The sequence below is a fragment of the Ovis canadensis genome, chromosome 1 (genome assembly GCF_042477335.2).
Source record: "Ovis canadensis isolate MfBH-ARS-UI-01 breed Bighorn chromosome 1, ARS-UI_OviCan_v2, whole genome shotgun sequence".
NCBI classification, from domain to species: domain Eukaryota; kingdom Metazoa; phylum Chordata; class Mammalia; order Artiodactyla; family Bovidae; genus Ovis; species Ovis canadensis.
This window is the reverse complement of record NC_091245.1, coordinates 258,852,479-258,877,695: the sequence shown is the minus strand read 5'-3', so window position 1 is coordinate 258,877,695 and position 25,217 is coordinate 258,852,479. Positions and strand designations below refer to the sequence as shown.

Genomic DNA, 25,217 nt, shown 5'->3' with positions numbered 1-25,217 from the left:
CACACATTCAAGGATAGGGAACCCCAATGTTACACAAACTCTGAGATTTAAAAAAAAAAAAAGGAAAAAAATAATCCCACAATTTACCACAAACTCTGAGATTTTTGAAAAAAGAAAGAGTAATCCCCCAATCCATTTTATCAATTAATAACAAAATCCAACAAAGATAAATGGAAGAAGGAAAAGTATAGGTCAGTATCACACTGAGTAGATAAAAGCCTAAATCAAATATTAGCAAATAGAGCAATGTGTAAAAAAGATGAATATATCACATCCAGAAGAATTTAAACTTGACTTGACAATAAAAAATCTACTAATACAATTTATCACACCAAGAAGGAAAAACCATATGATAATTCCAATGAGCAGAGGAAAAGTACGTAATACCCAGATCAAAGCTCTAAAGAATAAAAGCAAAACTTTTATGAGAAAACGTATGAGAAAGTTTCATGACTACCTTTGGTAATGATTTCTTAATTATGACACCAAAAACACAAGCAATGAGAAAAAAACAGATAAACTGGACTTCACCACAATTAAAACTTTCGTCTATCAAAGAACACAATGTGAAAATGCTACCCAAAGAAGGGGGAAAATATATACAAATCAAATAACTGATAAGAGATTAATATTCAGAATATATAAAGAACGCCTACTACTCAAGAACAAACAAAAGGCAACCCGACTGAATAAACACTTCTCCAAAGAAGATATATAGATGGCCAATAAAAGCAGGAAATGACGCACAACATCACTAATCACGGAAATGAAAATCAAAACCATCAGTGAGATATCACTTCAAATCCGTTAGGATGACTTTTATTATGAAAAAAAAAATAAAAGGAAATACAGTATGTTCTAAGGATGTAGAAAAACTGGAACCTTTGTGCACAGCTGGTGAAGATGTAAAGTAGTTCAGCACTGTGGAAAACAGCAAGATAGTTTCCCAAAAAGTTAAACATAGAATTACCATGACTTATCAATTCCACCTCTGAGACTATATCTAAAAGACCTGAAAGCAGGGAGTTGAACAGATATATGTACACCAATGTTCACAGCACCATAATTTACAACAGCCAAAGGTAGGGACAACTCAAGTGTCCATCAACAGAAAATGGAACAGACAATTCCAACATACAATGGAGTATTATTCAACTTTAATAAGGAATGATATTCTGACACATGCTAAAACATGGCCTTGAGGACATAATGCTAAGTGAAATAAGCCAGACACAAAAGGTATTGTCTTGACTCCATGTATATGAGCTACCTAGAATAGTCAAATTCATAGAGACAGAAATATAATGGTGGTTGCCAGGAAACGGTTGAAGGAGTAATATAGAGTTACTGCTTAAGGCCTATAAAGTTTCAGTTTGGGAAGATAAAGTTCTGGCATGGATGGTAATGATGGTGGCAAAACTATGTGAATATAATTAATACCAATAACCTGTATATCAAAGGATGGTTAAAACGGTAAATTTTATGTCAGGCATATTTTACCACAATTTTTTAAAAACTCAATACCCAAAATGTTCTTATTCAAAATGTTTTACTCTTATATACCAGTAAAATATAATTTTAAGAATTAAAATATCAAATGAACAGACACAAACACAAAAAACTAGGGATAGCTGTAACACGGCATGTCTAGTGTCTTATGACTCCAGTTACACTTTATTGAAAACATAAACTGTATGCTGATGTTCTATATTCATGGATAGAAAGATCTTTTCACGGTAAAGATGTCAATCCTGCTCCAAATTATAAATTCAATACAATCCCAACCAAATTCCCATACAGATTTATTCAAACTGACAAATTAATTTTAAAAATGCATATAGAAGCAAAAGTCCAAGGATAGGTAAGAAACTTTTGTAAAGAAAACTGGAGGGCCAGGCTATTAAAATAAGATGGTTTATCAGTGAAGTATCTCAGTGGAACAGAATAAAAAGCCTAAACACAGATCCCCACTTAACAGACCCTTAATAAATGACAGGGGTAACAGGGCAAATTAGTTGAGAAAGGATGGCCTATTCAAAAAAGTTTGAGAATAAGTGATTATTTACACTGACAATTTGAATGCTTCTTATCAAGTGCAAAAATCAACTCCATGTGGACTGAAGACGAAATGTGAAAAAGCAAAATTTTAAGACTTTTAAAATACAACTTTATGACATTCAGATAGGAAAACTTACATAAAATAGAAAAGCACAAACCACGAAATAATGGATTAAAAACCCTACTTTACAGGACACTCAAACAGGGGCTCCGTATCAACCTAGAGGGGTGGGATGGGGAGGGAGACGGAAGGGAGTTTCAAAAGGGAGGGGATATATGTATACCTATGCAGCCATAGGTATACATGTCGATGTTGGACAGAAAACAGCAAAACTGTGTAAAGTGATTATTCTTCAATAAAAAAATAAATAAAAATTATACCCAAATAACATTCAAAACGATGCTCTACCTTATTAGCAATGTTATAAAATTAAAACCACAATGAGATCCCTCTCTACACCCATCAAATAAATAAGAATTTCAAGCCTTTTGAGAAACACTAAATGTTGAAAGGATGTGCAACAACAGGAACCCTTACTACTGTTCTAGTATAAAGTGGTAAACTAAAACACTCCAGAAAGCAATACGCTTCATGTAAGAAAGTGGAAGACATACTTATCCCAGGAATCAGTCATCCCACCCCAGAGAAATTCTTGCTCACGTGCACAGAGACACACACAAGAACAATTTCAGCAGTACTGTTTGTTATTAGAAAACAAAACAAAAAAACCACAATAAAAATCTCCTCAGGAAGGGCAATAGATAAACTATGGCATGTTCATATACCAGTGTGATATATTCATAACCAGTTACTAGGATGAGATGAGTATCTTGCAGGTTTAGGGTAGGGTAGCAAAACAGTACATATCATGTATGATTTATGTAAGTTCAAATACACACAAAACAAAACAGTGTGTATATTACTTACAGATATATATATATGTTATAAACTACTACGAAAATGAGGAGGGATTCACAGGAGAATTTTGACCAAGCAGAATATCCTATAGTTTTTAAACAGATTAGTGAACGTGAACGTGAAGTCGCTCAGTCGTGTCCGACTCTTTGTGACCCCATGGACTGTAGCCTACCAGGCTCCTCTGTCCATGGGATTTTCCAGGCAATGGTACTGGAGTGGATTGCCATTTCCTTCTCCAAGGAATCTTCCCAACCCAGGGATTGAACCCAAATCTCCCACATCGTAGACAGACGCTTTACCGTCTGCAATCTCAGCCAAAAGGCCAAGAAACAGATTAGTAGTATATGGTTATTTGTTAAATTATTCTTTATATCTTTTTGGATAAATACTTTATAATAAAAAGTATTTAAAAAGTAGAAATGCTGTTCACAACTTTTCACTGGCAATTGTGTTTAGCACACTGAGAAGACTACAACCTGAGACAGTAGTCTACAGTGCAGCATTATACTCATTAAAACTACGATTACAAACTAAGAGGCATTTGTTATAAGGTTAAAATACCTTGTAACAAATACCTTGCCAGACCAGATGAAGCACAAGCTGGAAAACAAGATTGCCAGGAGAAATACCAATAACCTCAGATATGCAGATGACACCACTCTTATGGCAGAAAGCAAAGAAGAACTAAAGAGCCTCTTGCAAAAGTGAAACAGGAAAGTGAAAAAGCTGGCTTGAAACTCAACATTCAAAAAATGGAGATCATGGCATCTGGTCCCATCACTTCATGGCCAATAGATGGGGAAACAATGGAAACAGTGAGAGACTTTATTTGTCTAGAATCTCTTAGCCTTGCCTGCTTTAAAAAAAAAAAAAGTAATACAAATAAAACTTCAAGAGAAGAAAGAGGTTAGTATTACCTAAATTCTAAAGAACCTGGCAGAAATCACATAAGTATGTATTCTGCTACCAAAATATTTAATGACTGTTAACACTGGTCATTCTTACCTACTGTTGGGTTATTAGTCTGATATTGAGAGAGTAGATCTTCATCAGCTTGCTCATGCTTTTCTTCAGGAGCAAAGTCATTCTTAGAGAAGCTGCTGTTCTTCCTTTTTAAAAGGGCTGTTTTACTTTCAGGTTGATCTGAAACTGGAATTTCCATTGGCTGGTAGTTAACACGGATGTATGGCTCTTCAGGAAGCATATAACCTTTACTAAAACACTCTAGCAACCATTTTGCTCCCACTACATGAGGCCTACAAAAACAGTACAGTTATATATTAGTTTAAACTATAAATACCATTATCCCATGTGCCATGCAGTTCCCATAACTGTCAGGATATGCAATTTTAAGAAAAATCATTACAGAGTAGAAACTGCTTTGAATTAAAAACTGACAAAACCTGTGGGCTGATTTATCCCAAAACTGCTTCAATTCATCATCATCATCTCCCACAATAACATGAGTTACATCTTCATTGAGCTGATTAAAACGAACTCCACCTCCACTGTTAATAAGTCTTCTCAGTTTATCTAGCTTTCTGCCATTAAAACCACAAAGATAGATCTGCAATGAAAAAAAATCGGCTTTAGATTAACACATTTAAAATGGCCTATTTCTGTCAATAGAAATCTATTTATTGAAAGTGTGTGTCTAAACCCATTATGTGTAAATAAGGCAACCTTTATATTTACATTTTAAATACATTAAAAAGTATATTCTGAAACTTTGATTTCTAAAGAATTCCTAAATTTTATCACTTCTTCACAATCCCATAACATTATTACCCACTACTGATAAGTACTGAGGCTTTAAATAAAATAGAAACCAGAATAATTCAAATATCTTCTGAATATTAGTGCACAGCAATTTCTAAAATGTAGGTAGCTTCTTAAACTAGTCTTACTACTTGTAAATTTCGAAGTAATTACAGAAATAAACTGGAGTTAAACATGTGAATTCGGAAAATCTAGGTTTAAATTTTGGGTCAGCTGCCAATGATTAACCACACGACCACTTCAACATACTAGGCTTCTTTTTTTTTGCTGGTGTGGGGCTCCACTGCTGCATGAGGGCTTTCTTTAGTTGTGGCAGGTGGATGCTACTCTCTAGTGAGGATGTGCAGGTTTCTCAATGCAGTGGCTTCTCTTTTTGTAGGGAATAGGCTCTAGGGTGTGCAGGCTCAGCAGCTGTGACACATATGCTTAGCTGCCTGACGGCATGGGAATCCTCAGGGTGCAAGCGTGCTCAGTTTGTGTCCAAATCTGTTCGACCCTATGGACTGTATGTAGCCTGCCAGGCTCGCTCCTCTGTCTATGGGATTTTACTGGCAAGACTACTGGAGTGGGTTGCCATTTCCTACTCCAGGCGATCTTCCCAACCCAGGGATCAAACCCTAGTCTCCTGCACTGCAGGTGAATTTTTCCCTGCTGAGCCACTGAAGAATCTTTCCAGACCGGATATGAAACCTGTGTTCTCTTCATTGGGAGGTGGATTCTTTATGATTGGACTACCAAGCAAGTCCAACTTAGACTATTTAAACCGATTTTATTCCTTATATACTGAAATAGTTTTCATAGTTGATTAAACAAAAAAAATTAGGTCAAAGAGCTAAGCACAATGCTTTGGGGATGAAACATATTCAGTAACTTATTTTTAACTATCAATATATGCACATGTGAGATGTGAGAGTTGGACTATAAAGAAAGCTGAGCACCGAAGAATTGTTGCTTTTGAACTGTGGTATTGGAGAAGAATCTTGAGAGTCCTCTGGACTGCAAGGAGATCCAACCAGTCCATCCTAAAGGAAATCAGTCCTGAATATTCATTGGAAGGACTGATGTTGAGCTGAAACTCCAATACTTTGGCCACCTAATGCAAAGAACTCACTGGAAAAGACTATGATACTGGGAAAGACTGAAAGCAGGAGAAGGGGATGGCAGAGGATGAGATGGTTGGATGGCATCACCGACTCAATGGACATGAGTTTGGGTAAACTCCAGGAGTTCATAATGGACAGGGAGGCCTGGTGTGCTGCAGTCCTTGGGGACACAAAGAGTCAGACATGACTGAGCAATTGAACTGAACTGAAACCAATTTAATCAATATTACTATATTGAATCTTCTTCATCTCTATTTTACCAAATGGATCTTTTAAAAAAGTCTTAATCTATCCCAAACTGCATTTATATCCCAAACTAAATAACCTCTATCACTAGATTACATTTTAACAAAAATGAGGAATCATACATTTCCTGTAAGAATAATTAAGTCACATCCAGAATTAGTACAGTTTCGATAAAAGATTACACAACACCTCATATTCTGTTAATAAACTGTTAAGTTTTAAAAGTATAGAAAGGAAGGTAATTTGCCCATTTTCCTGAATAAAAGAAGAAAGTTAAGTCTTCGCTATTCTTTGAGAATTAGTGCATAGCCTATTCATTCTACAAGCAAGAAATAAACTAAGTATTTAGTTCTAAAAGATACATATGACGTTCCCATCAAGGCATTTATTAGACAGTTATTCAGACATAAAAAATTAAATAGCCCAAGAGATATTAAACAAAGTGGTGTACCTAATCTTTAGAAATACAGGCTTTGAAGTAGATGGCTAGTTACTTACTGCCTGTGAGATTCTGGACAAGAACTTTAATCCTCTGAGTTTCAACCTCAGTAATATACACTTTAGAGTTATTTGTGGGATTTAAATGGGATTATATATGACATACTAACATGTATATGAAATAATTAGCACAGTGTCTTACTATAATCAATAAATGACAGTTATAAATAAAAACCCATTAAGTGGGTCAGAAACTAAATGCTCTCAAAATACAGTAGATGGTCCAGTGGTTAAGAATCCATATTGCTAAGGCAGGGAACAGGGATTTGATCCCTGGTCTAAAAGATCCACATGCCACAGAGTAACTATTTACCCCAAACACTGAGCCCATGTGCTACAACTATTGAAGCCTGGGCTCCTAGAGCCCAGGCTCTGTAATGAGAAGGCAATACAATGAAGCACAGCCCCTGCTTGAGGCAATCAGAGAACGCCTGAGCACAGCAATGAAGATCCAGTGCAGCCAAAAAAACCCCACAGTAAATGGGACGAGTAAGGTAGTTAGGAGGGTTCAAAGAAGATTTGAAAAATGATATGAAGTTTAATGGATGACATATAAAGGTACATCCCAGGCAAAGAGACCCTAATAGCTAAAAGACAAACATGGCCTAATGAGTGCATTTGCTTAGCTTGAGTGGTGGACTTCTGTAGGTAAGGAGCAAGCCCAACTCTGCAGGGTCTTCAGAGTGAAGCTACAAGTACCAACGTGTATTATCATTTAGTGCATTACATAATAAAGACATACCCGACAACCATCTAATAAATCTTCAGGTGCCTGAAATGCACTGACATCCAAATTTTCCAGATTTTCAACTGTAGGTTCCAGTTTGCTATTAACTGAATTACATATTGATTCATTTATGCAGCTTGCATTGATGTTGGAAATATGGCTGACATCTGAAAGAGTACGACCTACATATTAAAAACAAAGATGCATAAATTTATGGAAATAAAATAACTAATTACATATTTCCCTAAAGGTGAACTTTTCTTATACCAGAAGAGTCATGAACAATTTCTAAAAGTAAAATTTAAACCGTTTTACTGAAATCTTGGGGGCCAAGTATGAAAAGGAAAAATGAATCTAATTAAGGTTCACTTTAATGAAAATATACTTAATATATTCTCTTAATAGTGACTAGCTTCCAATGAAAATCTGAAGTTGCTGACTTCAAGGTCCAGGAAGGTTATATTTGAAAAAAAATTGGTAACATTTGTTATATTGCCAACCACAAGTATACATGGTACTTCCAAAACAGAAATGGTTTTTAAATTTTATATGAATACAGATGATCAATAACAACTGTCGGATCAGTTCATTCACTCAGTCGTGTCCAACTCTTTGAGACCCCATGAATCACAGCACACCAGGCCTCCCTGTTCATCACCATCTCCTGGAGTTCACTCAGACTCACGTCCATCGAGTCTGTGATGCGCCATAGAGCCATCTCATCCTCTGTTGTCCCCTTCTCCTCCTGCCCCCAATCCCTCCCAGCATCAGAGTCTTTTCCAATGAGTCAACTCTTCGCATGAGGTGGCCAAAGTACTGGAGTTTCAGCTTTAGCATCATTCCTTCCAAAGAAATCCCAGGGCTGATCTCCTTCAGAATGGACTGGTTAGATCTCCTTGCAGTCCAAGGGACTCTCAAGAGTCTTCTCCTATACCACAGTTCAAAAGCATCAATTCTTCAGCGCTCAGCTTTCTTCACAGTCCAACTCTCACATTCATACATGACCACTGGGAAAACCATAGCCTTGACTAGACGGACCTTTGTTGGCAAAGTAACGTCTCTGCTTTTGAATATGCTATCTAGGTTGGTCATAACTTTTCTTCCAAGGAGTAAGCATCTTTTAATTTCATGGCTGCAATCACCATCTGCAGTGATTTTGGAGCCTCCCAAAATAAAGTCTGACACTGTTTTCACTGTTTCCTCATCAATTTGCCATGAAGTGATGGGACAAGATGCCATGATCTTAGTTTTCTGAATGTTGAGCTTTAAGCCAACTTTTTCACTCTCCTCTTTCACTTTGATCATGAGGCTTTTTTTTTAGTTCCTCTTCACTTTCTGCCATAAAGGTGGTGTCATCTTCATATCTGAGGTTATTGATATTTCTCCCAGCAATCTTGATTCCAGCTTGTGCTTCTTCCAGACCAGCGTTTCTCATGATGTCTGCATATAAGTTAAATAATCAGGGTGACAATATGCAGCCTTGACGTACTCCTTTTCCTATTTGGAACCAGTCTGTTGTTCCATGTCCAGTTCTAACTGTTGCTTCCTGACCTGCATACAGATTTCTCAAGAGGCAGGTCAGCTGGTCTGGTATTCCCATCTCATTCAGAATTTTCCAGTTTATTGTGATCCACACAGTCAAAGGCTTTGGCATAGTCAATAAAGCAGAAATAGATGTTTTTCTGGAACTCTCTTGCCTTTTCCATGATCTGGCGGATGTTGGCAATTTGATCTCTGGTTCCTCTGCCTTTTCTAAAACCAGCTTGAACATCTTCAAGTTCACGGTTCACACATTGCTGAAGCCTGGCTTGGAGAATTTTGAGCATTACTTTACTAGCGTGTGAGATGAGTGCAATTGTGTGGTAGTTTGAACATTCTTTGGCATTGCCTTTCTTTGGAATTGGAATGAAAACTGACTTTTTCCAGTCCTGTGGCCACTGCTGAGTTTTCCAAAATTGCTGGCATACTGAGTGCAGCACTTTCACAGCATCATCTTTTAGGATTTGAAATAGCTCAACTGGAATTCCATCACCTCCACTAGCTTTGTTCGTAGTGATGCCTTCTAAGGCCCATTTGACTTCACATTCCAGGATGTCTGGCTCTAGGTGTGTGATCACACCATCGTGATTATCTTGGTCATGAAGATCTTTTTTGTACAGTTCTTCTGTGTATTCTTGCCACCTCTTCTTAATATCTTCTGCTTCTGTTAGGTCCATACCATTCTGTCCTTTACTGAGCCCATCTTTGCATAAAATGTTCCCTTGGTATCTCTAGTTTTCTTGAAGAGATCTCTAGTCTTTCCCATTCTGTTTTGTTCCTCTATTTCTTTGCACTGTTTGCTGAGGAAGGCTTTCTTAATAGCAAACTAATAAAGAAATGGGACTAATATCCACATGCCAGTCAAGTTTTAAAAACTTTATTTATATTCTTAATTTCTTTAACCATCTTGTGCATAATATAAGGATATGAAACAAAGCAGGTATTCATTAGAAAAAGAAATAGCAGAAGTTCTGGACTAATTTTTTTCTAATATAATTTGGTTATTTTATTATACAATTATACCTGAAAACAAAGCAAGAAAAAATAGAATTCCCTACTGTATCTCATTTATCCTATTAACAAATCAATCCTTACACAGAAAACTGTCTTAAAAATGACCGCTTAGTCCCAAAGAAACTTACTATCAATTGTGTTGATCTGGCCAGTAGGAGTTGAAGTATCAGGCATACTCTTTGCTTCTGATCTAGGCTCTGTCTTGTATATGGATTCATCCTGACAAAAACCTTTTTCAACACTGTCAAAAAACCATTGCATGGTCACACAGTGTACATTCCATCTCTTGGCACATTCATATTTTTGACCTATTATGTCAATTAAAAAAGAGAGAAATGCAAGCCATTAAAATCCATATTTGCAGAAATATGTATATGAAAGCTTATGAAAAAACTCACCTGAAACAAAATTAAAATTACCAGCAATTACTCTGAAACAGTATGCTATACAGTGTATTAAAAGGCAATATATTAGGTTATTATGCAATCATATTTTCTGTGTGTTGTGTTAAATACACATGCTATGTGAGGGGGTTTATCTTTTACAAAACTGCAGGACAGAAGCCATTAGTGGGGTAACTGAAATAAAATTTCTGAATATAGCTTCCATTACTTAAGTTCTTTAAACCAGTTTCTTAATCTGTAACATGTGGATAACTCACAGAATTTAGCAGTTTCACACTTTTCACTTTTAAACTAATTACTGTGTGTGTATATATGCATATATTTATATGTATATATACTTTAATTCCTACTTAACACAAGTATTTAAATTGCTCTGACACTCTGAAGAAGCCATTCTATCTACAGCATTTACTGCTCAAGAAACTCTGACCCTCAGTTTCATACTATAAGGAATAGGGTTAAGGGATAACAGTATATTTATAATTTATATATGAGGATGAATAAGCTTAGATGGAAACAAAGGTGACATGATACAATAAAATATTTTGGAAAGTAGTTTCAAAATACATATTTCTAATATAAAATGTAAAAACAATTTTTTTGGCAATTACAGTTGTTCACAATCACACCTAGAAAGAAAAAAAAACAACTCTGATGTCTACATAAAAACTCTATGTGTAGGTAAAAAGAGACAATAAAAACGTTAATACAACTCTGTTCTCATCAATTTTTATATATTTTCAGAGAACTGGTAAAAATATTCTCCAGAATAGTTATAATGGTATAGAATGCCACAATTAATCGCAATTTTAAGGAATTCTTTTTCCAGGTAATATATTTTTCTTTTAGTAGTTTCATGCACTTCAAGGTGCATCTTCAAGTTAAAACTTGCAGTTTACTCAGTAAGGATAATTCATTCAACTAAAAATGAAGCCAAGCCTTTAAAATTTATTATTAGAGGGCTTCCCAGATGGCTCATGGTAAAGAATCTACCTGCCAATGCAGGAGACACAGGTTCAATCCCTAGTCCAGGAAAATCCCACATGCTGTGAAGCAACTAAACCCGTGAACCACAACTATTGAGCCTGTGCTCTAGAGCCTGGGAACTGCAACTACTAAAGCCCACATACCCTCGAGCCCGTGCCAGTTAACTACAGAAGCCACTCCAACTAGAGAGCAGCCCTTACTTGCTGCAACTAGAGAAAAGCCTGTGCATCAACAAAGACCCAGTAGAGCCAAAAATAAACAAATAATTTTTTAAAAACTAACATTAGATTAAAAAAAAATCAGCTTTTGTGTTAAATTCATCCAAATCTCTCATCTTTTAAGTATTGGGTGGCTGTGTGGGGACTTAAAAAAAAAAAAACAAAGACCAGATAATAAATTTAGATAAAACACCACTAGAAATTCTTATTTTTTAAATATTTATTCAATGACCTGGATCAGTCATGTAATTTTTCTACAGATTATAAACAAAACTATCTTTGCAAGAAAAAAGAAATGTGCATGTTTATGAAATATCAGAAGTAAAAAATATTCCAGAATGATCTCAAAATGTTAAATAGTAGAAAATATTGCATTCATCTCTTTGGGAAACAGTTTTACCTTTTGGTTCTTGCACAATGAGGTGTGTACACTCATTCATTTTCAACTGTCCCATGTACTGTCCTCCATGCTTTACTGTGAGCTGCTGAACTGACTTCCTGTCTGAGGTACATAAGCCAGTCACACAGATTATGCAACCAAGAAAAATAGGACACTTGAAGTCTTCCATGTTTATATCGGTATATCTAGCTATTTTCCTGGGGAAAATGAACCAAAAAAAAAACAAAAACAACAACACCAAAAAACCCATAAATTAAGATATCAAAATACCAGGTAGTTTAAACTTTATCAGAATGACAAACAACAGAAATAACACTAATGTTTTCCTCAGTTTTTAGGAATTTGATCAATATCAAGGGAAACTGACAAGCACACTTAGAATTATACTAACTGCTCATCTAGCTCAAACCATGTCTCTAAAAAAAAATTAATGTTTCAGAGCCTCAAATAAAACTGTTTTAAGTGAAAAAGTACATATATTTCAGTAACTATAAATCCATGCTGGTGAAAGCAGTGCATTTTCCAAACTTTTTTTTCCCCTCAAACTTATAAGTCTAAATTTCTAACTAAAAACTCAAAGGTTCTTTGCTGCCTACTGAAAAAAAAACCAGACTTTTAATTCTTCCATTATACTATACAAATAGTAAGCAAAGATTTTCGGCAGAATGCCAACAAAAATATCATCATTCTGCTGCCCTGGTAGGCAGATGTCCTAATGCAACAGGCTAGGAATGATGAGGATGCCAACATAGAGACATGTTTAGAATATGCTGGATGGTGCTGAAGGGAAGACTGGAAAATGTCTACTTAATTTAAACAGTGGTAACTAAATACTTATTGGTTATTAATCTAATTCTAAGGGAAACTTAATTCTATCTTTTGAAATAGGCTCTAAGCTCTATGAGGCCAGGGATGCTGTCTTGTTTTGCTCTCCAGTTACGTAATGCCTAGCTCAGGACAGGTACATAAAATGGGCTCAATTAACGTTTACTGAATAATTATATCTCAGTTAATGAGTTATATATGTTTATATTCAACCTTAAATATGTCCCTTTTGGGAAGAAATACAAATACCAAAGTGGCCAAAATTATTCTCCATCCTAACATGAGGGCATGGTATTGAAAGCTAATGCAACATAAAAGCTACAGTTGCCACACAGATTCTCTCAACTATTTTATCACTGTTCACTACTGAAAACAACTCTATTATCAAAAAATTTATTATCTTGTAGCTAATGCTAAGTCCATAGCCCAGACTACCTAACAACTTATACCTTGATAATAAGAACATGTAGATTATCTTTTGTTTTCATTGGAGAAAAGAGTAATGATCCAGGTGTCCCAAAATAACAAATCCATAGGGGATACCATAAAACCTCCCCTATGAAAACCCATAATATGCCAAAATGATAACATTTATTCAAATCTAGAAAATATCTAAAATATCTCTTACTTCTCCTGTGACTTCTCCCAAAGTGTTTTTATCCAAGAAGGAAGCAAAATAGGTTTCTTTAGGTTTGCAGCAACTAAGTATTTTTTGCTACCAACTTCTCCTGCAATAAGGTGAGTTACTGATATGTTAAGGTCTCTGTATACACGTCCACCCATCATTTGTACATATTTATGAACTTCTTCCTGTAGTCCCAAAAGAAAATTATTAATACAGAATCAAACAATAATTCTTCCATTTTTAAATAAAATGTCCGATAAACGCTGTTTGTTGTTCTTAGCTTGAACACACAAATATTTCTCATCACTACAAGTTAAGTAATTCATAAAGTTACTTTTTAGAAGATAAATATAAAGTATAAATTTTAGAATTACCTTTATGCACATTATTTTCCTACGTTTATCTTTTGAAACTCCATGAATTTAACTATATTTCTTCTAAAGTGAACACTATATATTTTAATATACTATGAAAGACTGATGTTGAAGCTGAAACTCCAATACTTGAGCAACCTAATGTGAAGAGCTGACTCATTTGAAAAGACCCTGATGCTGGGAAAGACTGAAGGCAGGAGAAGGGGATGATGAAGGATGAGATGGTTGGGTGGCATCACCGACTCAGTGGACGTGGGTTTTGGGTAAACACTGGGAGTTGGTGATGGACAGGGAGGCCTGGTGTGCTGCAGTCCGTGATGTCACAAAGTCAGACACGACTGAGCGAATGAACTGAACTGATGCACATACTTAAAAATATACAAGTTACATACAGAATAGAGAAAAAATAGGTGTAAATCTCAGAATTCTTTATAAAAGATTAACTATGGTGGAAAAAGGTGATTCAAAGACAAATTCATTGATTATACAGAGAAAAAAGTGAGTTTCCTTTTACAATCAAAACAAAAAACTTTCAGTAGCCAGTTTGAAATAAAAGAGTCCACTGCATTCAATTTTGAAGAGAAAGCCTTTGACAAAATTCAACATCTATTTATGATAAAACCTCTCCAGAAAGCAAGCATAGAAGGAACATCAGTTCATTCAGTCGTGTCCAACTCTTTGCAACCCCATGAACCGCAGCACACCAGGACTCCCTGTCCATCTCCAACTCCTGGAGTCCCCCCAAACCCATGTCCATTGAGTCGGTTATGCCATCCAACCATCTCATCCTTCATCATCCCCTGCTCCTGCCTTCAGTCTTTCCCATCATCAGGGTCTTTTCCAGTGAGTCAGCTCTTCACATCAGGTGGCCAAAGGAACATGCCTCAACATAATAAAAGTCATATATGATAAACCCACAGCAAACATTATCCTCAATGGTGAAATACTGACAGCATTTCCCCTAAAGTCATGAACAAGACAAGGGTGCCCACTCTCACCACTACTGTTCAACATAGTTTTGGAAGTTTTAGCCACAGCAAACAGAGAAGAAAAAGGAATAAAGGGAATCCAAATTGGAAAAAGAAAAAGTCTGAAACTCTCACTGTTTGCAAATGACATGACCCTATACATAGAAAACCCTAAAGACACCACCAGAAAATTACTAGACCTAGTCAATGAATACAGTAAAGTTGAAGGATATAAAATTAACACAATGAAATCTCTTGCATTCCTATACACTAACAATGAGAAACAGAAAGAGAAATTAAGGAGACAATTCCATTCACCATTACAATGCAAAGAATAAAATACTTAGGAATAAATCTACCTAAAGAAACAAGAGACCTATATATAGAAAACTATAAAACACTGATGAAAGAAATCAAAGATGACACAAATAGACGAAGAAATATACCATGTTCATGGATCAAAAGAATCAATATAGTGAAAATAAGCATATTACCCAAAGCAATTTATAGATTCAATTCAATCGCTATCAAGCAACCAACAGTACTTTTCAGAGAACTAGAAAAAATAATTTCACAATTTGTATGGAAATACAAAAAAACCCTCAAATAGCCAAAGCAATCTTGAGAAAGAAGAATAGAACTGGAAGAATCAACCTGCCTGACTTCAGGCTCTACTACAAAGCCACAGTCATCAAGACAGTATGGTACTGGCACAAAGACAGAAATATAGATCAAGAGAACAAAATAGAAAGCCCAGAGATAAACCCACGCATCTTGGACACCTTATTTTTGACAAAACAGGCAAGAATATACAATGGAGAAAAGATAATCTCTTTAACAAGTGGGGCTGGGAAAACTGATCAACCACTTTGTAAAAGAATGAAACTAGAACGTTCTAACACCATACACAAAAATAAACTCAAAATGGATTATAGATCTAAATGTAAGATCAGAAACTATAAAACTCCTAGAGGAGAACGTAGGCAGAACACTCTCCAACATAAATCACAGCAGGATCCTCTATGACCCACCTCCCAGAGTAATGGAAATAAAAGCAAAAATAAACAAATGGGACCTAATTAAAATTAAAAGCTTTTGCACAACGAAGTAAACTACAAGCAAGGTGAAAAGACAGCCTTCAGAATGGGAGAATAGCAAACGAAGCAACTGACAAAGAATTAATCTCAAAAATATACAAGTAGTTCATGCAGCTCAATTTCAGAAAAATAAACGACCCAATCAAAAAATGGGCCAAAGAACTAAATAGACATTTTCCAAAGAAGACATACAGATGCCTAACACATGAAAAGATGCTCAACATCACTCATTATCAGAGAAATGCAAATCAAAACCACAATAAGGTACCATCTCATGCTGGTCAGAATGGCTGCTACCAAAAAGTTTATTATACAAACAATAAATGCTGGAGAAGGTGTGGGGAAAATGGAACCCTCTTACACTGTTAGTGGGAATGCAAACTAGTACAGCCACTATGGAGAACAGTGTGGAGATTCCTTAAAAAACTGGAAACAGAACTGCCATACAACCCAGCAATCCCACTGCTGGGCATATACACCGAGGAAACCAGAATTGAAAGAGACACGTGTACCCCAGTGTTCATCACAGCACTGTTTATAACATCCAGGACATGGAAGTAACCTACATGTCCATCGGCAGATGGAAGGATGAGAAAGTTGTAGTACATATACACGATGGAATATTCAGTTCAGTTCAATACAGTCACTCAGTCGTGTCGAACTGTTTGAGACCCCATGAATCGCAGCATGCCAGGCCTCCCTGTCCATCACCAACTCCCGGAGTTCACTCAGACTCACGTCCATCGAGTCCGTGATGCCATCCAGCCATCTCATCCTCTGTCGTCCCCTTCTCCTCCTGCCCCCAATCCCTCCCAGCATCAGAGTCTTTCCCAATGAGTCAACTCTTCGGATGAGGTGGCCAAAGTACTGGAGTTTCAGCTTTAGCATCATTCCTTTCAAAGAAATCCCAGGGCTGATCTCCTTCAGAATGGACTGGTTGGATTTCCTTGCAGTCCAAGGGACTCTCAAGAGTCTTCTGCAACACCAAACTTCAAAAGCGTCAGTTCTTCGGCACTCAGCTTTCTTAACAATCCAACTCTCACATCCATACATGACTATTGGAAAAACCATAGCCTTGACTAGACGGACGTTTGTCGGCAAAGTAATGTCTCTGCTTTTGAATATGTTATTTAGGTTGGTCATAACTTTTCTTCCAAGGAGTGAGCGTCTTTTAATTTCATGGCTGCAGTCACCATCTGCAGTGATTTTGGAGCCCAGAAAAATAAAGTCTGACACTGCTTCTTCCACTGTTTCCTCATCTATTTGCCATGAAGTGATGGGACCAGATGCGATGATCTTCGTTTTCTGAATGTTGAGCTTTAAGCCAACTTTTTCACTCTCCTCTTTCACTTTCATCAAGAGGCTTATCAGTTCCTCTTGACTTTCTGCCATAAGGGTGGTGTCATCTGTATATCTGAGGTTATTGATATTTCTCCCGGCAATCTTGATTCCAGCTTGTGCTTCTTCCAGCCTAGCTTTTCTCATGATGTACTCTGCATATAAGTTGAGTAAGCAGGGTGACAATATGCAGCCTTGACGTACTCCTTTTCCTATTTGGAATCAGTCTGTTGTTCCATGTCCAGTTCTAACTGTTGCTTCCTGACCTGCATATAAGTTTCTCAAGAGGCAGGTCAGCTGGTCTGGTATTCCCATCTCTCTCAGAATTTTCCAGTTTATTGTGATCCACACAGGCAAAGGCTTTGGCATAGTCAATAAAGCAGAAATAGATGTTTTTCTGGAACTCTCTTGCTTTTTCCATGATCCAGCGGATGTTGGCAATTTGGTCTCTCATTCCTCTGCCTTTTCTAAAACCAGCTTGAACATTTGCAAGTTCACAGTCCACGTATTGGTGAAGCCTGGCTTGGAGACTTTTGACCATTACTTTACTAGCATGTGAGATGAGTGCAATTGTGTCACAGTTTGAACATTCTTTGGCATTGCCTTTCTTTGGAATTGGAATGAAAACTGACCTTTTCCAGTCCTGTGGCCACTGCTGAGTTTTCCAAATTTGCTGGCATATTGAGTGCAGCACTTTCACAGCATCATCTTTCAGGATTTGAAATAGCTCTACTGGAATTCTATCACCTCCACTAGCTTTGTTTGTAGCGATGCTTTCTAAGGCCCACTTGACTTCACATTCCAGGATGTCTGGCTCTAGGTGAGTGATCACACCATCGTGATTATCTTGGTCGTGAAGATCTTTTTTGTACAGTTCTTCCATGTATTCTTGCCACCTCTTATTAATATCTTCTGCTTCTGTTAGGTCCAGACCATTTCTGTCCTTTATCAAGCCCATCTTTGCATGAAATGTTCCCTTGGTATCTCTAATTTTCTTGAAGAGATCTGTAGTCTTTCCCATTCTGTTTTGTTCCTCTATTTCTTTGCACTGTTTGCCGAGGAAGGCTTTCTTATTTCTTCTTGCTATTCTTTGGAACTCTGCATTCAGATGCTTATATCTTTCTTTTTCTCCTTTTTCACTTCTCTTCTTTTCACAGCTATTTGTAAGGGCTCCTCAGACAGCCAGTTTGCTTTTTTGCATTTCTTTTCCATGGGGATCGTCTTGATCCCTGTCTCCTGTACAATGCCTCAAACCTCCGTCCATAGTTCAGCAGGCACTCTATCTATCAGATCTAGGCCCTTAAATCTATCTCTCACTTCCTGTATAATCATAAGGGATTTGATTTAGGTCATACCTGAGTGGTCTAGTGGTTTTCCCTACTTTCTTCAATTTAAGTCTGAATTTGGCAATAACAAGCTCATGATCTGAGCCACAGTCTGCTCCTGGACTTGTTTTTGTTGACTGTATAGAGCTTCTCCATCTTTGGCTGCAAATATAATCAATCTGATTTCAGTGTTTACCATCTTGTGACGTCTTAGTATAGTCTTCTCTTGCGTTGTTGGAAGAGGGTGTTTGCTATGACCAGTGCATTTTCTTGGCAAAACTCTATTAGTCTTTGCCCTGCTTCATGCCATATTCCAAGGCCAAATCTGCCTGTTACTCCAGGTGTTTCTTGACTTCCTACTTTTCCATTCCAGTCTCCTATAATGAAAAGGACATCTTTTTGGGGTGTTAGTTCTAAAAGGTCTTGTAGGTCTTCATAGAACTGTTCAACTTCAGCTTCTTCAGCATTACTGGTTGGGGCATAGACTTGGATTACTGTGATATTGAACGGTTTGCCTTGGAAACGAACAGAGATCATTCTGTCGTTTTTGAGACTGCATCCAAGTACTGCATTTTGGACTCTTTTGTTGACCATGATGGCTACTCCATTTCTTCTAAGAGATTCCTGCCCACAGTAGTATAATGGTCATCTGAGTTAAATTCACCCATTCCAGTCCATTTTAGTTCACTGATTCCTAGAATGTCGACATTCACCCTTGCCATCTCTTGTTTGACCACTTCCAATTTGCCTTGATTCATGGACCTGACATCCCAGGTTCCTATGCAATATCACTCTTTACAGCATCGTACCTTGCTTCCATCACCTGTCACATCCACAACTGAGTACTGTTTTTGCTTTGGCTCCATCCCTTCATTCTTTCTGAAGTTATTTCTCCACTGATCTCCAGTAGCATATTGGGCAGCTACTGACCTGGGGAGTTCCTCTTAGTATGCTATCATTTTGCCTTTTCATACTGTTTGCGGTTCTCAAGGCAAGAATACTGAAGTGGTTTCCCATTCCCTTCTCCAGTGGACCACATTGTGTCAATGGAATATTACTCAGCTTTAAAAAAGAATGCATTTGAATCATTTCTAATGAGTTGGATGAAACTGGAGCCTATTATACAGAGTGAAGTAAGTCAGAAAGAAAAACACCAATACAGTATATTAACACACATATACAGTATTTAGAAAGATGGTAACGATGACCCTATATGCAAGAGAGCAAAAGAGACAGAGGTGTAAAGAACAGACTCATGGACTCTGTGGGAGAAGGAGAGGGTGGGATGATTTGAGAGAATAGCATTGAAACAGTATATTACCATATATGAAATAGATTGCCAGTCCAGCTTTGACGCATGAGACAGGGTGCTCAAGGCGAGAGCACTGGGATGACCCTGAGGGATGGGATGGGAAGGGAGGTGGGAGCGGGGTTCAGGATGGGAAACACATGTATACCCATGACTGATTCATGTCAATGTATGGCAAAAACCACTATAATATTGTAAAGTAATGAGCCTCTAATTAAAATAAGTAAACTTTAAAAAGATATAGAATATCATCTAGACTCTGTTTAGATGTCATAAACACCAAATGCAAGGTCTTTCAAAACATCCCCTACACAGTGAAAAATTGTGTGCAAATATATATTGACCACAATATTCCACTTAACACAGCAACACCTACCCTTCTGTCTTTTTCCAGGCTTGTACAAGACACGGTTACATCAGACATAACCATGTTATAAACTGGATGTTCAGCTCTTGGGACACATCGCTGGTGGTGCATACAAAATATGACTACTTGAGGACCAACAATTCTGCAACCAAGCTACAAAAACAAGGAAAGTTTATTAAGTAGGAAAAGACTTACAGTTTTAGAAAATTATATTTTGTTTAACACTGCATTTACCAATTCTTTACAGAAGTTGATCACTGCAGAAAACCCACCAAATTGTTAGAAAGCAAACACACATTATATGATTTCTCAGACATACCACACATTAACACACAAGCAAATCAAACAATGCAGGCTATCAAAAGAAATAAGCTCCAAAAGTTATACTCACTCAAAATTGCCATTAAAATTTTAATCTCTGAAACAAACACAATCTTAGCAATAGGGGATATGAGTAATAGCCTTATGCCATAATAATTACTTTTCAAATGAAGCACCCAGCCAATGAGGCAGTTAAGTGTAAGAACCCAAATACTTTCCCTCTAAAATACCTATTATGCTACAAAAAAGCATAATCCTAGGTAGTTTCTACATTCATTTTTAAACACTGTTCACAACTCAATGTTTTTCCAGGAAAGGCCCACAAAAACTTCTCCTAAGGTTATCACTTTCATTGATAACTGAACAATCTTGCTCAACATCAGCACATCCAGGCCAGACTAAAGCCTACAGTTACCAAAGTTACCAAAGCATAACTGATGTAAATGTCTCCAGGGTAAATGTTTATTTCTATCTTTTTGGTCAGTCATAAGAAAACTGAGTATTCAATGCTATTGATTCTATCTGACAAGCAGTGTTATTTCCAAAAGGAGGGTAAGACCAATAATGCTTTTGGAAAACATGGGCACAGACCTTCCATTATCTGTATAGTACTGCATCTAGCTACTCTTCTATGTTTTCTTCTCCTTCAAACAAGAGTCACTTCTTTGTAATTTGGATGAAATTATAGCCAGTTTACTTTTATTTCAATGCTTCTCTCTTGTCCAGACACCAAAAAAGTAATGAGTCAGTAGACTCTAGAATCAACAAAAAGAAATAAGATGGCTCAATGATATATTAGCAATGCTCATCCCCAAAATGCTTCCTTTTAGCATATAATTTTTCAAACCCTATACAAAGCACAGGTACTAAAATTCAAGAACACACAGTAAAGACAGTAAGTAAACAAATCTTTTCTTACTCTAAAATCAAACTGAGTTTAAGTACATTAGAACTTCATCAATAAAATACTTCATTACTATAGGGTTAAATTATACTAAGTGAGGTTAAATTCCCTAAAATACAAAACTCACATATCAAGCAAAGTCTGTTCTGTGCTGCACTTAGTCATTCAGTTGCGTCTGACTCTTTGTGACCCCATGGACTGTAGCCCGCCAGGCTCCTCTGTCCATGGGGATTCTCCAGGCAAGAATACTGGAGTGGGTTGCCATGACCTCCTCCAGGGGATCTTCCCAACCCAGGGATCAAACCCAGATTTCCTGCACTGCATGTGGATTCTTTACTGTCTGAGCCACAGGGAAGCCCAATTAAAGCCTACGGGAATATAACTACACTTTAAAATTACTATTCTGGTCTTTCAAAACGAAAAGATTCCTCTCAATTCATAATTTACAAAATACATCATGACCAGTAAAGAACTTATGTCCACTGCACTGCCGCAAAAACAAACCAAAAACACTACCTGAAAGAACACACTAAAAGTTAGCAAACCTTTTGGAGATGATCAAAGGCATCACCACTAAAGGGGTCACAGATATACAGTGATCTATCATTTTCCTTTATTTTCAATGCCTCTTCTTCTGTAATAATCTGAAGATATTCTTCTGATTGGAATTCTTTTATTGACTGAAAGAAAAAATACGAATGCATATGAAATTATTCACCTGTATTTATGTCCTATGAAATGTATCTTCAAAATCCATCTCAAATCCAGCCTTCTTCCCATCAAAAGGAACCATTATCTCTCACGTGGCCTGAGCAGGAGTCTCCAAAGGGGTTCCTTCTCATCCTTTGCCCTTAATCTATTCTCCACACAGCAGCTACTAATCTTTTCAACAATACAAATCAGGTCATATCACTCTGCTCAAAACCTCCAGCAGCTTCCCACCACACTCAAAATAAAATTTTCATTTCTTACAATCACCTATAAGACCACAGAGTCTGGCCATTGCCTGTCTCTGTCTCCCCATGCTTACTTCTTCCTCTAATCCCTTTTGCTCACTCTTCTCTAGCCACTCCTGCTTTCTTTCCAGACCTGGAACAAGCTAAGTATGACCTCATTTAGAGGTTTTGCTTCCCCCCCCCACTGCTACCTGGAACACTCTTCCCCCAGGACTTCACATGACTTGTTTCACTTCAACCACATCTGCTCACATGTCACTTCCTCAGAGATGCTTTTCCTGATCACACTTTTCTAAAGTATTCTTTCCCTATTTTATGAAGAAAACAACATAGATATAGTATTATGTATACTAGCATATATAACATACATAATATTATATATACATATATACACAGTTTTTGTCTCTCTCCCTTGTAAGAAGAATGTTTCGTGATCTATCTTGTTTGGCAACATATCTGGCTCCCAATAAGCACTCAAATATTTTCTTAACAAATTCTGAAGTCCTTTCATTAAATACTTAGGGTGATCCTTTTAAAACGATTAAGTCAGATCATAATACTCTTCTGATTAAACTCCCCCAGTGGCTCTCCATCTCACCGTAAGAAAAAGCCAAAGTCCTTAAAAGAGACCACAAGGCCCTCATGACCTCTTTATTCTTATTCTCTGAACCAAACCTTAGCATTCATCCCACATCTCCTGTTCACACTACACTACAGCCACAATAAAGCAGGACAGACACTGCAAGCACCTTCCCAGGGCCTGTGTATGATTATTTCCTCTGCCTGAAACTGAAACCTTCCCCACATATTAACATGGCTCATTATCTCACCTCCTTCAAGTATTTACAAATATCAACTTCTCCACAGAGAATATCACACTATATTTAAAATAAATTGTAAACTTCCCTTCTTCCTTAACAAACATCTTCTGGAATGTTTTAACTTGTTTTGCATTTCTCCTCCCACAGCACTTTGCAGCTTTAACATACTATATATTACACATTGATATATCTGACTAGTTTACTTCCTATAGCTATAATAGAATGTAAACTCTGAGAAAGTATGGATCTTTGCCTGCTCTCATTATCTAAATGTATCCCAAGTATTTGAACAGTGCTTATCAGATGATGAACACAATTATTTGCTGAATGAACTTTAAAGAAAAACCTGCTACAAGTGTTTCTTTCTTTTCTTTTCTTTTTTACAAGTGTTTCTTAAACATACATAAGATCTTGTTAAAAAGTAGATTCCAGTCAGTGAGTCTGAGCTGGGGTCCAATTTCTCAGGCCACGGTGATGCTACTGGGGGAGACACTACCCCTACATCCTCCCACATGAAACTATATAATGAAACATACTTTTAACAATTAACAACAACAAAAACAAAAAATGAAGTGTAACCAATATAGGACTGCCTCAAGTTTTTTCAACACACAAAGGTCTATGGTTAGTAGACAAAAGAAAACTACTTAATTTCTAAGACTACCAGGCCCATCACTTTCAATGTAAATGTCAGTAAAGATTTCAATCCCCCCAAAATACATGATATACTAATATCAATTCAAAAGTGTGTTAATAATGAGATATCTATGAATGTAGACTAGAGTAAAACTATTATGAAAATAAAATAACCATGACTAAGACATAAAAGGCCTAAGTCAAAAACACTAGAAACAAGAAAATGAATTCACAGCAAGACATTGTCAAGTAGTCTTACCTCAAGAGCTTTAAAAAAACATTCAGAATTGTCTGAAGACTTTAAAAACTTCACAAAAAACGGTTCTTTGTCATTTTTGGACATTTCTGAACTGTCAAAATAAAGGAACCATTAACAAGAGTAAAAACACATTACGTACAAAGTTAAATGTTTAAAGCACCTACTTTTCTGCGCAAATAAGAATGTCGAAGGACAAACATTCTGGTCTTGCCCATGAATTCGTCCATTATGGTTTGTAAGAGACAGTGGAATGTGGACAAAATCAAGGGAAAAGATGACAACAACCAGTCTTCGTAAATCAAAATACGAAATTAATGTTGCTAAACTGAATTCATCGAGGACTTTTGCTCTGGAGCTCTAAGTCTCCTAAGTCGATGGTCATTCAATTTCATTTAGCTTGAGAATGCTCAGAACGATTAGGTCCCTGAGGTCATCTGCGGCCCTCAAGATAGGTTAAGCCCTCAGTAAACGAACTTTACATATAAACATGAAAGCCAGCCATTAAAGTTAGGGCCCTAAAAGGCTAGATGCTCTCGCTTCGCAGCTGCCAGGGAAAAGTCCGATTGTCGGTCCTGCCCCAGTCACGTGCTCTCCGCTGTCCCATCCACCGGTCCGGGGACCGGTTACAAGGTCCGGAATCCAGGGCCCCTAAGGCCAGAGGCGGCGTCGAGGACCCCTCCCCCTTGCGAGGTGGGGAGGGAGCGGGGTGCTCACTCTGAGCTTCACTCACCTCGGTGGAGGCAGGGGATCTCCGGGCCGCGAGTAGGGGGCCGCGCGGCACGCGGGACTGCGGCTGGGGTCGGGCGCCAGCCCGGCGCACACCCGCCGCACCCAGCGGCGCCCCAACCAAAGCAAACGCAGACCCGGAAGTTGCCGAACCGCGAACCGACTTTCGCGCCAACCGCGCGGTCTTGCCCGTCCCTTCCGGCGGAAGTGACGCTACGACAACTGCAGCGGGGGAGGGCGGAGACAAAAGAAAGCGGCGGTGCTGGTTGGTTCCCACCCGGAGGCTAAGGTGTTCCCGGAAGGCTGTGGCAGAAGCTTCGACTCAGGAGCTGGAAGGGCGGGTTTTACCTTTGCTGGGAATTGGCGAAGCGCTGAGGGCTAGGGCTTTGGGGCGGCGGGTCAGAGGTATTTTAGAGCAGGAGTTGGCAACTCCAGGGCCAGGGAAGGTTAGTGGTGGAAGCAGAGCCGCTCCCC

The 25,217-nt window shown here is 37.7% G+C and overlaps 1 protein-coding gene across 4 annotated transcripts in view; it reads right to left on the bottom strand.

Annotated features, from left to right (window-relative positions):
- Positions 1–24,943, bottom strand: part of TOPBP1 (DNA topoisomerase II binding protein 1) — a 73,304-nt gene extending 48,361 nt beyond the window's left edge. Inside the window, exons 1-11 of one of the 4 annotated variants that reach the window (XM_069565296.1) lie at positions 24,748–24,939; positions 24,018–24,108; positions 21,891–22,025; positions 21,033–21,196; positions 20,130–20,273; positions 13,346–13,527; positions 11,893–12,089; positions 10,012–10,191; positions 7,346–7,512; positions 4,381–4,544; positions 3,983–4,233 (exon numbers count right to left, since the gene is read on the bottom strand). In XM_069565296.1, coding sequence (XP_069421397.1) covers positions 3,983–4,233; positions 4,381–4,544; positions 7,346–7,512; positions 10,012–10,191; positions 11,893–12,089; positions 13,346–13,527; positions 20,130–20,231 — 1,243 coding nt within the window. In that variant the 5' untranslated portion in view covers positions 20,232–20,273; positions 21,033–21,196; positions 21,891–22,025; positions 24,018–24,108; positions 24,748–24,939. Of the gene's footprint in view, positions 1–3,982; positions 4,234–4,380; positions 4,545–7,345; positions 7,513–10,011; positions 10,192–11,892; positions 12,090–13,345; positions 13,528–20,129; positions 20,274–21,032; positions 21,197–21,890; positions 22,026–24,017; positions 24,109–24,747 lie in introns of all 4 variants that reach the window. The other 3 variants (XM_069565303.1, XM_069565291.1, XM_069565312.1) reach the window with 3 other exon arrangements.
- Between the last annotated feature and the right edge of the window lie 274 nt (positions 24,944–25,217).